Genomic DNA, 16721 nt, shown 5'->3' with positions numbered 1-16721 from the left:
ATATCGAGTAATTGATCTCTAGTTCTGTTCTACAATATAGAATGTCCTGGGGACATACAGCATTTATGAACCTCTAGGATGCAATCCTATGCAAGGTTAGAGGGAAAGAAAGGCCGACAATTCCCGGCATGCTGCAAGCAGCATAGATGGAAGTTGTAGGCCTTATGCATATTTACTCAGAAATAACTATCACTGTGTTCAATGGGGTTTAGTCCCAGGTAAGGATTTCAGCCTAAATAGCTGTTGGCTGCTATTTGTGATGGCTGCATTAGTTTGCTTTCAAGAAGTTGTTATAGAGAACTATACCTGTCTAAAGACAATATTAGAGTCTCATTCATTTCAGGGATGTCATCCGCTTGAACAGTGATGTTGATTGTTGTGTCGCTTTGTCCAGATAAAAAAACAACGGAGCCAGAGAAAGGGCTTATATCACCAACAGTCACTGCTTTTGGATTAAGGCCAGAAGGTGCCAAGCTCCAGAACACTGTGGCTTGTCCATCAGTTCCATCTCGATGTAAAGGAACAGAGTTCTAGAACAGATACCAAGTTTTGTGAGTTCGCTTGTTTGTTTTCATTTCTTGAATATATGTGCAACTTTCATTGCCAAACTACAGCCAGCCTGAAATTTTGTCAACATATTTCTGAAATTACAAACAAATAAAAGCCTTTTGTGCATATGAAAAGTACTAAAGGTTCCTGGTATCTTTTAAGCATTTATGCTTGCCAACAGGTTTGCTGGGTCACAAACCAGCAAGCTTTGAAACCAAAAGCAAAAGATTTATTTATTTATTTAAAATATTTATATGCTGTCCTATTCGCAAAAAAGCCTCAGGATGGCATACAATGTAAAATATAACATAAATAACATAAATAAAACAAAATAAAAGATGACCCAATATTTAAAATAACTAAAATTAGATAGATAGATGTAATTAAAATTGTGCCTGACTATGACAATGTTGACTTGGTAGGTTCTTCATAAAGAACAAAGGATGGAATGATCTTAAAAATAAGGTTATTTTTATTGATTATAGAATGTTGATAACATGAGAGATGTCAATTAAATATGTGTTACAAAACATTGCTAAGCAAAGGCAAACTTTATCAAAATGAATATTCAAGAAGTAAGTAAAATATTGACTTACTAATGTAAAAGCAGAATCTTCAGGCTCATGTAGAATTATTGGAAGACTGCTGATAAAGCCAATTTCCCCATTTGCAATGTCAGGTGTGATTCTTAAGGAGATATTTTGGATTTCACCTAATCTAGGACTTACAGAGATGACTAGAGGGATAATATTCACCAGTTCCACTTTTTCCAACTGCAATAAAATAAATCAAAGGGTTAAGGATCTCTGCATCCACGCACATGCAACAATGACGTGCAGGGCTGTAGAACATACCCATACGTATTGCTTTCATTCTCTTTTCATATGAGCTGCAAATCTCTAACCTAGAATGCATTTGGTTCTGAAATTATCATAAGGAATTGTTCAAATAGGAAGACATTATCTTCCATCTTCTCAGATATGCTGAGAACACACTGAGAAACACTAACAGAACAATATGCCTGTCACCTTTGAACACGCAATTTAACATGGAGAAAAAATAAGATCACATGTGCACTTCTGTGTCAGAATAAGTAAGCAAATGGCTAAAGTTATGAATAGAAATACATCATTCAATCTCAATAATTTTGGGAAGGAACACTTCAGAGTTGGTATATTAACATTCAGATGATGTTAAAACTAATTGAAGAATTTATGGCAAACTCCACTGAATATATGTAGATGAGGAAAAGAAATTAAGCAAAAGAAGAGAGGAAGGAATTTTAAAGCTATGAGCAAAATTAATTTCCAGGATTGCATACCCAGTGCTCTATTGTATCTTCTGCTTTCTCTGCTTTTGAGTAATTGGCTCCAATCCCAACTTTTTGCTCTATGAATAGATGGTTCCTCCATTCACACAACTTGTAAAACAAGTAAGGTTCTGAACCTCCCTCCCCCCCTCCCTCCCCCCTCTTGCTATATCTTTCTCAGTCAGAATTAACCTTTCCATGAGTATTTATCTCTATCAATAGATTCATGGGTATAGAACCAAATACTTGTCCAAGTAATCCAGCTCACTTGAAGGTGCAATATTGTTATGAAAAAAGAAAAGGAGACTGTCACCTAAGAAGTCAGTCCAACTATTCCTCATGGTGTTGCTAAGGGCCCAGGGGCTCAACTCTCAGATAAACTACTTCAGCCACTGGCGTGTTCAACCCACTGACCCAGGGGTATGTGACTGGCTGGGAGTGGGAGTGCATTAGATGAGCATTCAAACATTTCCAAAACATCTCTGCAGATACACCCTCAATTATTACTACTATCATTACTGATATATTCAGACATTCCTAAACATAGCAAATCTTGTGAGGAAAATGGACATGTAATGGAGGTTTAGTGTGAAATTATCCAAACTGTCATTTTAAGTCACCAGAGATTGTACCTGCTGGTGCCTTATGCATTTTCTTGGCCTGAGTTCTTAAAAGAATTTCTGGATCCTTTGACTTTGTAATCGCATATTCTATTTCTCTACATGACAAAGTTTCATCTCCAGCTACCTGCATTTCTCCCATTGCCCATGGAATTGAAGAATGTTTAGTTTATTAATCTGTGGGTTTTTATTTTTTTTCAGCCAAGCTTTATTGAATTTTGATTTCTTTCTTGTGACATATTCACTCTGCACAAAACTCATTCTCAGACTGCTCTTCCAGGAATACAATATTCCTTCCACATCTCTTGATTATGTACATGTTTCACAACTAGAACCACTGAACTATGGCTCCCTCCCTACTGTCAACTCACAGTAGTGCATATGTAACACTCCCAAATGCTATATGTGGTTAATATAATAAAAGAAAACCATGGGACCATATGTTCCTTCTCACCATCCCTTTCCATCTAATACACAAAGGCCCAGTTCACACAATCTCCACAGCCCACTATGGCTTATTTAACCCATAGTCTGTTGTAGGATATTTGAGGAGTCTTTAACCCTCAAGCAAGCCCTACCAGGTTCTAATGAGAGCAACGGGGGGGGGGGGGGGCGACTATTGAAAGTGGTTGCCAACGGGCTGCAATGACCATGGAAACCTGGACAAATTCTTCCCATTCTAAAGTGGCCCCATAGTTAAGGGTTATATTATTACCAGCTGAGAACACAAGGCTTGTTTTAGGCTTGCTGGGTGATTTGTTAGCCGCATCAACCATGCACCCTTACCCAGTTAGTATCCCAACTGAGCAGTTTGTTTTTTTTATAATAAATTATTATTTTTTTTAAACTAACACTAAAAACATCATCAAAAACATCAGACAAACTACCCCTACTCATATTTTAACATTCCATAATCATATTTAAATCCATTTATGATAGCTTAAGAACATATTTAAATCTAAACCAGGTCCTGTTTCTCTAGCCAATAATAAAAAGAGTTCCCCAACTGAGCAGTTAGTTAAGCACTTGAATCAACCACCCTCATCAGGTTCAGATGTCACACCCAGTGAGGGTGATTATGCAAATCTGACTAGGTACAAACAGCACACACAGCATAGTTAAGCAATCATGGTTTATTAACCAACCCGTGATTGTGCAAACGGGTGCCATAAAGGGTAACTAGATTTTACCTTAACTAGGGTTTCAAGCCAAACATTTTCAGCCCTGATAACTTTAATCAAGCTATATGTAGGCATAGGGTTAAAGGTGTTGGAAGAAGGACTGGGAGAAAATAGAAGGAAATTCTGTGGACCAGCGATAGTCAGAGACTGAGAATACAAATGATGACCTTAGTGACAAATAGTGGCATTATTGGCACTATTTTACACACACACACACAAAAGAAAAACTGGATAATTATGCCATATCTCCATGCATCACAAGTAAGCTATGATAATTTTATACCATATAATATATACCTGTACTAAGAAATGGGCTCCATTTTGAAGAAATGCATCATTTCTTATTGGTATTTTCACAATGGCATCAGTTTTTCCTTCTGGTAAATAGAGGATACTTCTTCCGGAAACATTTAGAATATCTTCTTTTGCTCTCTCAGGATGCACAAGCCCAGCAGGTATATACATTATTGTATACGACAGCCTCAGGTCTCCCACTTTTCCCCTTTGCCTTGCAAAGCTAAGGGACAAAAACCGTCCATCCGGGCTGCTTTCAATCCTCTGATTCTCCAAAGGGTAGAACTGTATTACACCGTAAACATCATCACTGTCCTGAATGTAGAACAAAAGCTACAGGAATGACATCAACAAAACATTCAAATTACTGTTAGAAGCCACAATGCATTATTTTGTCATTGTTTGAGGTTTTAACTGAATGACATGATCTCTATTCCTCTCACAACAAGGTATAGGATGATAGAACTGCTCACTTTACGTAACCTTCCCAGTTGTGGTGGCCCACTTGCTCACTATTATGTGAAGGCAACTAAGTGGGAGACAAGGATGTGTAGACAGAGTTCTGTTACTGCCATAGGAGAGGATGGAACTGAGTTGCTTATAGTAGCAGCTCACCATGAAAATGTACAAGTGGTTAACCACTTCCAGAAAGTTCATGCAAAGTGCATATACCCTTAAGGAGATCATTTTGCCACTATCCTCACTCTGTTCTTGAATCCCATGGTGTTTTTTTATCTTGTGGACAACTGGTTCACATACTACTGTGTCAAACATTTGCCATACCTAGCATATCTGGAAGGAAGGGGAAATCAGCAATGAATCAGATCCAACAGATATCCTTCAAAAGAGTGATGAACCACTTAAGAAAGTTCAGAGGCATGGCTCTTCAGGAAGGAGGTTGACCCTTGCAGGCAACAGGGAAGTACAATTACTGCCCACCTTAGCATAACATTTTCATATGTTATATTAGGAGGTGGGGCAGATCTATACTAAGTTGAAGCCCAAACTATTCAGTGTTTTTGAATATGTTCAGTGGTGTTGAAAAGCTCCTCTCTGTTTGGAAGATTTTTCAGCAGTATCTGCGGATTTGTGTGGTGACTCACATTGCTTTCTCCTGCTATCTCTCCCATTTGGTTTAATGTGTCCACAGTTCTGCTGTCACATAGAAAAAATTGAACTGGCAGTAGAATGGATTAAAATCATCCCATTCACTGCATAATCCCAGATTGGCTGGGGCTTCCCATGTGACTTCCCATGTGAAAGTGAAGCTTTTCTTTCTTCATGACTTTTTTGGCTGGGTATTTTCACATAACAAAACCTGATTTAGCTATACAGCGTAACATACATAACTACGATACAATCACAAATCTCAAGAAACTTATCAGTGAAAAGTGGGTAGAGAGTGCCCTACTGAAACATGCACAAACATGACAACTTATACCTAGAATCAAGATGTCAATTTACTAAGCATGGCTCATGAAAATATAAGAATCAGTGCAGGTAGTACAGTATCCCAGGGGTCTTTTCCTGGAAAATACTCAAAATGGGAGAATATTTCCTATAGCCCTACACTCAATCCTTAGGGAGCATAAAGGATTCCATTATCAATCTACAAACGATTATGGACAATCTGCATAGGTGCTTGGTAGCACACAAACTGTGCCATATTATCCTGCATATTGCTGCCACTATTCTTGGTTTTAGTTATCAGTGTGTTATTACGGAAAAGATGAAGAATGTTTAAATCTTCTCTATGCTCCACTCAGCAAATACAGCCACTGAGCCAACTGCTCATACTAGAATAGCCTAGAAGTTGTAGCTGCCCAGAGAGTAATCCTGACTAATGAGCAGGATAGAAATTTAATTTATAAATAGACAGACAGTGAACTCTTTTACTATTGACCTATTACTTAAAAAGAGCTTGTGGGTAGTTAGTTAGGGCACTATTACATGCATGTTTTGACAGGGGGAAAAGGGTAACTTCCTCAGCTAGCATATAGCTGCCTGGAGAATGCTAGGAGTTGTCGGACATCTTTCTGTCCAGCATAGGATCTTGCCCTTATTTATTCATATTCTTTACAGTCACAAAGGCTGGCAATTTCTCCCCCCCCCCCCACAAGATTTGCACAGGGTACCACTAGGCTGAATAGAGGTCTTTGGAAACAAACTGAAAGTCTCTAACAGTGAGACAAAGATGACAAGAGAATTGAGTTCCTTAAAGATGCAAACCTAAACATGTTTAGACAAAAGAGGGCCTATGAATGCCAGCATATGCAAGCCAGTTGAGCTGGTGGGGGCAGGCTGGGAGGGCATTTTTTCTGTCTAAACACAGGATAACACACTAAATAAACTTTAAATGACACAGCTACCCCATGACAGTTCTTAAGTAAGGCCTTGATAACTTACAACTGCCTTCTTTCTAACAGAAACCTCTTTAATGTCTTCCTTCAATATTTGCACTTCTCTAGAGGTATAAATGTAGGCTTACCTCAGATGGCTCACTCACTTCTGCACCTCCCTGTATTGTGTGAGCCAGAATTTGAAGCAGGTAAGGTTCTGCTTCTTCAGGAAAATCATCATTAATAATGGTCAGAGGAAGGGATGCCAACAGTTGCCCTTGAGAAAAATGCAACACTCCTGAGTCTGGAGTGATGTCTTCAGTCACAGGTGAAGGATCACTGCTGTTGCGGGTTATAAGCCAGGCAACTGAAACATTTCCATGTGTTCCACCATTCCTTACAACAGTGATGCCTTCATACCTAGAGTTTGCAAACCAATTTTAACAAAGGTGATTTGTCAAATACTGAATTATAGCTCATTCCAGTAATTGTGGCAATGCAGAACTAGGAAGCTCTGGGTCGCCACCCACCAGAACTAACTATTTTTACTTATTTATATATCAAAGAAAAATTCTAACCTGCCTTTTGGTTCACAAAAAGCTCACCCCTTCCCTGGTAGCTTTCAGATTTAAACACGTGCATGTGCACACGCACACACAAATACAAATACCCATTAAATTATTAAAACAATGGCATGAAATAGCCAACTGCATCAGTTTGAAATACATCACCACAACAGGACATAAAAACAAAGGCACAGTGAATAGAAAAGTCTTTACCACCCTCCTAAAGCACCAAGGAGCACAACAAACACCACATCAATTCATTGGACTTAAAAACTAAAATAAAAATGAAAGCCACCGTACTCCAATATATCCTCACTAAAGACTTAAATGCCACTAATTTCCCAGTTCAGAACTGAAATGCTGCATGCTCAAGAGAGCAGCAACAAAAATTACACTATCCAAAAAGATCTGGAACAATCAACTAAATGTAGCAGTAAATTTAATGGTATCTGATTTCTACTCTTTTGCTCATTATTATTCCCAAAAGTATTACATTGGTGCTAGTATATTCCCCTCTCCCTCTTTTTTGTACGTGGATCCATAAGTGTTCCAAAATGTGTTGTTTCACTTAGCCATGGTAAAGATAGGCAGATACTCAAAATGATAGATGTGGTTTGAATACACATTCACTACCTTCTGAGTTGTTTCCAGTGCAATAAATGTATGCACAAACTGCTTCAAGAACCTTCTTAAAATATATATTTGTCTTTACTTATATCTGAATGCACATGTTTTGCTGCTGGATGAAGAATGATGACATGTGGCATGCCTAGCTGTGCCACAGAAACACGCACACACATCCAACATCTGTGTATAACTTAGGAAGAATCATTTGCATCATGAGCTACGGTTCTTCCCTTCACACAGTCAAAGCCACAGACTTTCTTGCAAAACATTCTCTGTTGATCAAAGCATCTTCCAGAAGTGCAAACACCCAGAATGAATCTGTGAGAATGCACACAGCAGTTCGTTGAACCCAATCCCTTATTCACCTCCAAGAACTTTCCTTATGAGCATAGGCCACATCTCTTGAGGCGTCTTAAAAAGAGCACACCTCCTCTCTGTATGGCAGTCCTCTAAGTCCTCTAAGTCCTCTGTATGGCAGCCCTCATCTGCTGGTGTCACCTCACAGGGTCAAGAGCCATGTCCGCCTCATCTATCGCCAAGAAATTCTCCTGTTCCAAGCCCCTTCCCACTAATTGTACATCTTGGTTATTTTCAGAGGCTGCCTGCACACCTGAGGAGCCAGGCCTTGAAATAAGCACCTCTGCTTCTCTCTTCTCAACATCTGGAACTGGCCCAATTCTGAAACCCCCTCCTGCTCTTCCTCCTCCTCCGCCCCTGAAGTCCAACCAGGTGGCCTTGAGAATGAACACCAAAAACAACTGTCTTTCTCACTCCCATCCATTTGCACCAACGTTCCAGCAACTAAATCACTAAACTTCAATATGATCTTAGTTATAGAACTGACCTGAAGAAAAATAAAATGGTTGCCAAGATCACTTAGCCTTGAACAGTGCAACTGGCTTTGCATTTAAACAACCAATTCATGTTAACATAGACTGGTTGCATGGATCTTTCCCACAGAACTTCTTTAAACATCTCAGACATTCAGGAGCTGCAAGTGGCTTTAAATAGCTGGCAGAAGCTCTAACAGTCCCTGAAATGTTGCCCCGATAAAAGCCAAACAGATTTTTTTCAGGAACTGTGCCACTGATTCAAGTACAGAACTGTACAGTTAACTATGAGCCAAAAACAGAAGGAATATTTTACAAAGTAATCTGAAAATATAAGGCCCCAGTCTAGAGAAAATTAACTGCTGCATTGGTTGGAAGTTTCACATCTAACATGACCTATTCATTTCAAAGAAACTTAAGCAAAACAAACTTTCTTTGAATTAAAGCTATTGTAAATATGTGCATATGAAACCAAGGTATTAAAGAATAAGTAGCATTAAACTTAATTGTACACATTACTGTACATTAGTTTTAACCATTATGGCGGTACTCCATAATTCCACCTAGACTTGTTCCCACAAAGCTTCCGTTATAGTCCCCTGTAAATTCTAACGAAAGCACTAGTCCTGATTCAAAGTACCAAGGACACATCTCAGCTGCAAATCATTAAAGTCAAGATTAAAGTTAAAAGAAAAGCATCTATAAAGTTACCTACAGAATATGATAGGTTTTTCAATCTAAATTTGTTCTCTTAAGAAAATTACAGTCTCTTAAATCTACTTTCTGGATCAAAAAGTGTGGTGAGATTTGGCCCATAGGATCACTTATCATTGGACACGACTGAACAGCTGATCAACAACAGCAAATTTACTTTGACATTATCAATGCAATGTGATAAGTAAGAGTACCTTAGCATTTGATCTTCATCAATAACAACTGACTGAGTGAACAAGATACTGTTGATAGATAGCACTCCATGAGGTTTATCATTGGGTTTAATGGTAACTTGAACAATAGATGGGTTTATTAAAACAGCATCTCCTTGCAATGTATCCTTAAGTAGCATGATATGAAATGTCTCAGCAATTTCTGGTATGGCATCATCAAGGATTTTGAATTTAATATAAGATTCATGAACCAGAGGTGGAAAAATAACAGTTGTATTTGGCTGTAGATCCAGAAAGTCCAAATTCAGCTGTGCATGTGCTGTTGAATTTCTAGTTACAATGATATAGCAGATTGAGACTTCATATTCATCTGGTCCAATTATGTTTCCATCATCATCTTTACCCCGGAGAATTGGGATTGTTAGTATATCATCCTCTTCATGTACCATATAAAGACTTTGAGTGAATCTCACCGGGCTATCATTTTTCTTAATAATAATTTCAACAGAATTTCTTGATGCATTGATTTCAGCTCCCCCTTCTACACTTCTTAAATGAATAATAAATATTTCATCATCTTCTGGTACCTAGGAAATTAATATCAACCAATAATGATTTCTCAGCTCAAAGGTAAATGTATACAGATCAGCAAATTATTCATCAAAGCAAAAGCAAGCATATCATTATATAAATATATGCATAGTTATCCTACCACAATATAATTATTCCTTTAACAATTGATGAAGCACACATATGTTAAGGGTGAGACATATGGGACACATATCAAGCATACCAATCATGCCGGCAAATGCCATTGTCACTGCACTGGAGGTAGCTTGAGCTATTTGCTAGTGCTGCATAAGATACTACCCACTTGTTTATCTATTATGTTCTAATATGTTTAAAGGAATGGCGTAGAAGCACTTTTCACAGAATTGACAGAAAAAACTTTTCCCCAGGTTTAGAGATATTTTAGAGAAACATTAGTGTGTGCAATATGAACAATTTCATACTCAAAGACACCTACTGAATATATAATGTGATTTAATTAGATAGTTAAATTGAATTTGTTTTATTAGCTAATTTGATAAAGGAGTTTAGAAATCTTGAGGGTCTCCTTATTTTCTGCCTTTAGCATAGAGTGAATGGGACATGGTGCGGATAAGAGATGGACAAGAACCAGCAGCAAACTGGATATAAAGTAAACCACGCTATTTATATGCCGCCTATAACTGCCAAAGGCCTTCCTAGGTGGCTTACAAGTAACAACATATTACTACCTATTAAAACAGTTGGAAAAATAAAACATCAATGCAATACAATATTAGGTATACATCCATGACTTTGAAAGGGAAGAACATGAAGGCATTCTGACAGCCCTTGGTAAAATCCCCGGAACAGCAGCCCCAAGCTGTCTGCTAAAGAACCCACAGAAAGAATGCCATAAGGCAGCAGATGTCATGAACTACTGTTTGTATTCCAATATTGGACTGCAGGTCTCATTCTGGTCTCTGAAGCCATCTTTATCAGGGATCAAACCATCATTATCCTGTGCCTAATTTAGATGTGATGTTTAACCCTGAAGTACAATAGAAGAAAATGAAGCCTCAAAGGTATTTGTTTTGAAATAAACAAACAAACCGACCCTAAGAACAAGCCAGCAAACCATATTCCATAAGTAAAATAGATAGCTTGTGAAAGTAAAAACCCTTCCCATCCTAAAAGAGCATAAAACATTCATGCAGCAACCAAAAGACAATATTAATCTATGAACCCTTTCCTACTCTGATCAGAACTAAACTCATTCAAATACCCCTAAATACTCACCATTTAAATATTCTTCTGATTTTTCCAAAAAGAAAAACAATGGGTGAAATGAGCTTCCCAACAGTCAGAATTCTACTGCATGAGCTCTACTACCAAAAAAGATCATATTCCCTAGTTCCTCTAAATGCATTAAGGATCATTTATATTCCTATTTCAGGTGCATATAGTTAGACTATTGACAGGAAATTAATTTTTTTCATAATTTTGTCAGAAAGTAAAATTGCTTTGATAAACTCAAAACACCTGTTCTCTGATCTGTGAGACTAGAAAGCAAGAACTGCTATTGCGGAAAAGCCTCTTAATTATAGGGACTGCCTGATGGAAAATCTTCAACTTGAAAGTGTATAACTTCTTTTGAAGCAAAGCTTTGTTTTCAAAGAAGGCTCAAAGTCCTCTCCTCTTCACCTATTTCTTCTTTCATTCTCATTTGCTAATTGGCCACCCTCAAATGCTTTGTAGAGATCACATTCAAGAGTGGCCATTCAGCTTAACTTTGTAGTTGTGGCAATTTTATTCCTTGTTTGGCATGTGGTACTTTACTTTCATAATAGGTGAACTTCCCTGTTCAATTTACTCACTGAAAGTTTTGTGTTTCACAACTTCTCAGCTCTCAGTTTTATTCATGTACAGTCCATTACATGGACTTTGTAATGTAAAATAATGATTAATCTGACAATATTGTCTTGAATGAAGAGGATGGTAGTTTAAAAAAAAATCAAAATACTTAAAAGAAAGTTTCACAGCCAATGGTAAATATAGCCTGAATATACAAAGAACAAACTGCATTGGTCTAAACCAAAGCATTCTTATTCTAAATTAAATTCTTTTTCACAAATTAGAAAACCAAGTTACAGGTGACAGTGCGGGTCACATCCAGCTGATATAATCTGCTCTCTGGCCCATGTTACAGGTGTACAGTTCATCCATAATCTGGGCCAGGGACCAGACTTTTCTACTTTCCCAGTTAGGGAAGATGAATGTACAGTGAAGCTGAGCCAGCCTCATCTGCATCACTCCCCTAATGGAGGACTGACAAGGATGAAACAGTTCTGCCTCATCTTTCCAATGCGGGGAGGAAGTGAGGAGCTGGGCCCTCTTCACTTTTCTGTCAGAAGAGCAAAAGGAATTCGGGGGCTTCATCCACCCTGCTTCCTTCCTCCTGGATAAATGAGGGGAGATGTGCATTGAGATTCACCTGCATGCTGGGAGACAGGCCAAGAGCCTGAGTGCAGGTGAGTCTGAGGATGCCAATGCTTGTTGTCTCTCTTTGTCCCATTGCTATCTGCAATCTGAAATAACAAGCGGGTGTTCCACTGCTGGTGTGTGCCAAAAAAGGAACCCCCCCGCAGTGTTAACTCAGATAGCAGGTGGTACCTTCTGAATGGATTCCTCTAGGAGGCTGTGCTTGTAGCTAAGCGGTACCCTTGAGGAACCCCAAGGAACTGCATGGAGTAGGCCACAGATTGTGTACTTTTATGGTAGCATGATGTTGGATTTATCCCAAGCATATTAATACTGCATATAGGCTGATTATATGCACCTACCTAAGGTGTGCCAATGACCTCAGGCCTATAGAACAGTACTTTAATTATTTAAACACCCTAATACACCAATCAAAACCTTATTGATATGGGTTCTCACCTGGTCATCAAGAACAAATAAGTTATAAACCAATGTAGCTGTACCAGGAGGAAAGGTGATATTTCCTTTTACTGGCCTCAAGTCTTCTTCAGGAGAATTTGGACCACCTTCTACCTATTAAGAAATATTGTGTCTTATCAGTACAGGTAGAAGACACTTTCAAAAATTAGCAACATCTTCCAGAAAAAAAGAGACTCTCTAAATGATTAGCCAAACTTTTGATATTCAAGAAGAAAGAAATATGGAATTGGTATGAATTCAGACAGCATTTATTTACATAATAATAGGGTTCTCTTCTCCCATACCACACAAGCTTCACAGTGATGCACTGAAAGACAAGAAAATTCTAGCTGTTTTCTTAAAAGTAGAACATTTGATCTCTTTATTATTAAAGTAAGAAGGAAGATGACCTGTTCAGAATAACGAAAGTTGGAATGTGTGCTTGCCCACAAGGTAGATTCCCGTGCTTCCAAGTTTTTCTCAGACGCTTAATGGGAGTCAAAGTCAACACAAGAGGACAGCCCTTGTTCATCACTGCACCTGCTGTGCTCTACTCCTGAATGGAAACTACCTGAAGAGGAAAGTCTCTTTTGCCCATGGGGGCTTTGCATGCAATTGAGAACCCCAATTTCCCAGCATTCTGGCATTATGCCTTTTGGTATTCCAAAAGCCTCCCTGGGTTCCCAGATTCCACGTCTGTGAGTGACCAGATCAGACCACTGAATTAATGCATGCATCTCCCAAGCCAGTCTCTTCTCCTAGGACCTATAGTGGAGAAGGCAGGATGTACCATCTAAAGCTATACAGCTGTGCTACTGTGCATGGCATCAGGCAAGAACACCATCCTGCTGTTTTTCTTAAGTGACCAGCTTCTGGTAGTTAAGAGACCCCTTTTATAATATAAGGGCTCAATTGAGTCTTGGACCTTATAGGATCAATAGACCATTACCCCCCAAAATGGAATGTTACCCATTGCACAACAACTAATTCGAGCTTAGTAGTCCCCAGGCCTCGCTCAAAGCTTCATGGGCTCACACCCTGGCTTTAATGGGACCACATGAGTGCTTGCCACCTGCTTCTTCATGACCTAAATGGGAAGCCTGATTACAGGTTTGGTCCACAATCCAAGGATTAGAGTAATCTAATTAAAATTAGGGGGAATAATTGGAACCAGTTCTTCCAGAGCAGCCATGTTAATTCATAATTACAGTCCAAAGGCCCTAGGTTAGTAGTTTCATTTGAAATAATATGCTTAAGGGTGAAGTAATTTGAACATGCTCACCTCATAAATCACAGTCACAGTTCCATAGGTTCCCTTTTCCCTAACTAAAGTGAGAGGCACAGAGTCATTTCCACCTCTGGGCTCTGATAGTATGATTAAGGAAGGCTAAAATGGGGTGAGGGTGGAAGAAGGAAAGAAAGCAATCAGGCACCAATGAACTATTGCAAGACCACACACATGTGGAGCTGTTATTATTGAAATATCAGCTCTCAAAGTTAAATTAATGCAGTCTGTGAGATGGCCCCCATTCCATTTCGTAGCAACCTTATCAAAGGTAAGAAAAGCAACAGATAAATATTTCAAAAACATAAAAATGCATTTTGTATTACAGTATTATACAGCTTCTTGGATCTGTTAAAATAGATCATTTGCAAATCACATCATGTTAAAATTGCTAAGGAGACAGTTGAAAGTTTTGCAAGCAAGCCCCCTTTAAGAAAAACTTTATGGAAGCTTAAGGCAATTTTGCAACCTAGATCCACAGATACTGACCCTGGTTATGCAATGAAACAACTCACAATTAGTTTACTGTGGGTCATTCAGGTTGAAGTGAGCTTGATGGCTCCTGACTGTTCACCCACTTCTGGTGAATGAACAGCTAAGGATGAACAGGACTCTCCCTGGGTTAGTTTCCATGATGTCAAAACCCAGAGCTCTAGAATGTTGCAGGAGAGAGACCCATGGTTTGTTCCTGGGCTATAATGCTAGACTGCAGCCAGAGAAACCAAGATTTCTACCTGGTGGCAGTGGAAAAGCCAGAAGAAAGGAAGGACAAAGGGCAAGAATACTCATTTGCTATTTTCCTTTCCAGGCTCAGAACAGGGCACTGATGCTGTGGGGCAGCCTCATTTATCTTCAAAAAGATTTCATAGCAGTTGAAAACTACCCAACAAATGCAAAGAAATCTTTGAGGTAACAAAGGAAACCCTCACAATTATTTCACTGATTGGATGCTCACACAGAACTTCTTAACAGTGATTTTTAACCTTTTATTTCAAGTACTTCAATGCACATTTCTTCTTTTGTTCATCACATGAGCCTAGTTAGGCTATAAATGTCCTATGAATGAATTACAGGATCACCTCCATCCTCTTAGTCTTTTCTGAAAAGTCAATAAAACTTGATCAGCTAGCTCATTTACTTGGAGCATAAGTCAGGTCCTCTGATGGGATGCCAAAAGCTACACTGCCAGATTGCCATGGACTCAGCTTGGGTGGAATATAGATGGCCGTAAAAAGCCCAAGAAACTTGGGCCACACATATACTGCATTGGAACAATGAGAAAATGGCTAATCAATTGTCCCATATTTAAAGGACAATCATTGCTAAACAAAACAGTAGAAGTACTAAGGATGGCAGTGTGTCTTCTTTACAGAGAATAGTTCCCTGTTTGAAGGGCTGCCAGAGAAATGCCTTCTGTTTGAAGGCATCCTTTATTTGAAGGACTGCTCAGGTCAAGCTCAGGTCAAAGATAAAGAACTATAAAAATGGACACCAGGGGCCCTGAAATTACCCATCAACAGTTTGCATTTGGACCAAGCAGGCATGGAACCAGAGCACCCCTTCACAATCTTGCTCAGTATAAAACTACATTATATGCATATTGTATACATTATATGTATACTGTAGTGTATTAAAAGATAGTAAGTTACATTAAATGACAATAATTACCTCTAAGTTTGCATTTGTATATGTAAATCAGCATACGAAATTTTTGTGTTCTTTTTGATGGCATATTTCTTTTTTCCTATCTATGCAAACAGCCTAAAAAACTTGCATTCATACCAAGGGCATTCAAATATTTTTTGTTGGTACTGATCAAATTAGAAATATCTAAAGCCTTTAATCAGAAGGGGAAGATTTCTTCAAATGCATATGATGAGATAGGATGGGATGAATAAGCTGAAAAACAATAGCTTACCTACAGCAAGTTGAACTTCCAGCTTAGACTATCAACAATTGTATCACAGATGCCTGGTAAGATTCCCAGTTTCCCATTGGCTGCTAAGCTGTTTCTGTAAGAAATCTCCCTATCATTCTAATTTCAAATAATAAAGGTATAAATATGAAAACATACCATATCAAAAGAAATAATTCCAAAGGCATTGTCATTTGATAAAATTGTTATAGTTACAGCTCTAGGCAATCCTAGTGTTACTCCTGGAAGTGGCTTCTAAAACAAACAAGAGACACAGTATGGAAAATTAGAAGGATGCTTTGGAAATGAAACAGTCCATATAAGTAGGGAAAATGCACTTATTCCTCAATGTGTTTATTTTCAACATAAATTAATATTTTCAAATGACACATTCCAAGGAAAGGTATTCAAGTCCACTGAATGCTCCAAAAGTGCCTACTTTTCATGGATCAGAAATTCTATAGACTCAGCCTGTATTTGACACACATGTTGGAGACCACTAATCATAGCTTGACAATATCATTGATACCATAGCAATAATGAGCTAGATGAGAAGCATGTATCCCTCTATTCCAATCCCCAAGAATCTGAAGACCTTTTTGCATCATACACAGTACTGGGATATACTCACATATATAATACAGTCTATCATAATCATCCCTATGATCATAACCAAGAACAAACAGAATAACAACATTGAAAGTGTTAAAACAAAACAAAAATGTGCATGATGTTTTCCCTGTGTTTTAATCCATAGGGATTTTCTATAACAAAAGGGGAAAGATGAAAAAATTGGGACCCGTCACTTGTGCAATGAGGATATAGCATTTTGAATGGGAACCAGAAACAAG

At 38.4% G+C, this 16721-nt stretch overlaps 1 protein-coding gene across 1 annotated transcript in view; it reads right to left on the bottom strand.

The window, feature by feature from the left end:
* ADGRV1 (adhesion G protein-coupled receptor V1) overlaps positions 1 to 16721 on the bottom strand; it is a 307411-nt gene that overhangs the window by 260936 nt on the left and 29754 nt on the right. Inside the window, exons 4-11 of the mRNA XM_044446125.1 lie at positions 16030 to 16125; positions 13953 to 14057; positions 12671 to 12784; positions 9224 to 9789; positions 6442 to 6712; positions 3957 to 4286; positions 1146 to 1322; positions 307 to 530 (exon numbers count right to left, since the gene is read on the bottom strand). Of these exons, the coding sequence (XP_044302060.1) occupies positions 307 to 530; positions 1146 to 1322; positions 3957 to 4286; positions 6442 to 6712; positions 9224 to 9789; positions 12671 to 12784; positions 13953 to 14057; positions 16030 to 16125 (1883 nt within the window). The remainder of the gene's footprint in view (positions 1 to 306; positions 531 to 1145; positions 1323 to 3956; positions 4287 to 6441; positions 6713 to 9223; positions 9790 to 12670; positions 12785 to 13952; positions 14058 to 16029; positions 16126 to 16721) is intronic.

This window comes from Varanus komodoensis, unplaced genomic scaffold (genome assembly GCF_004798865.1).
Source record: "Varanus komodoensis strain SLA01 unplaced genomic scaffold, ASM479886v1 scaffold5, whole genome shotgun sequence".
Classification (NCBI taxonomy): domain Eukaryota; kingdom Metazoa; phylum Chordata; class Lepidosauria; order Squamata; family Varanidae; genus Varanus; species Varanus komodoensis.
This window is presented reverse-complemented; position numbering and strand designations above follow the sequence as displayed.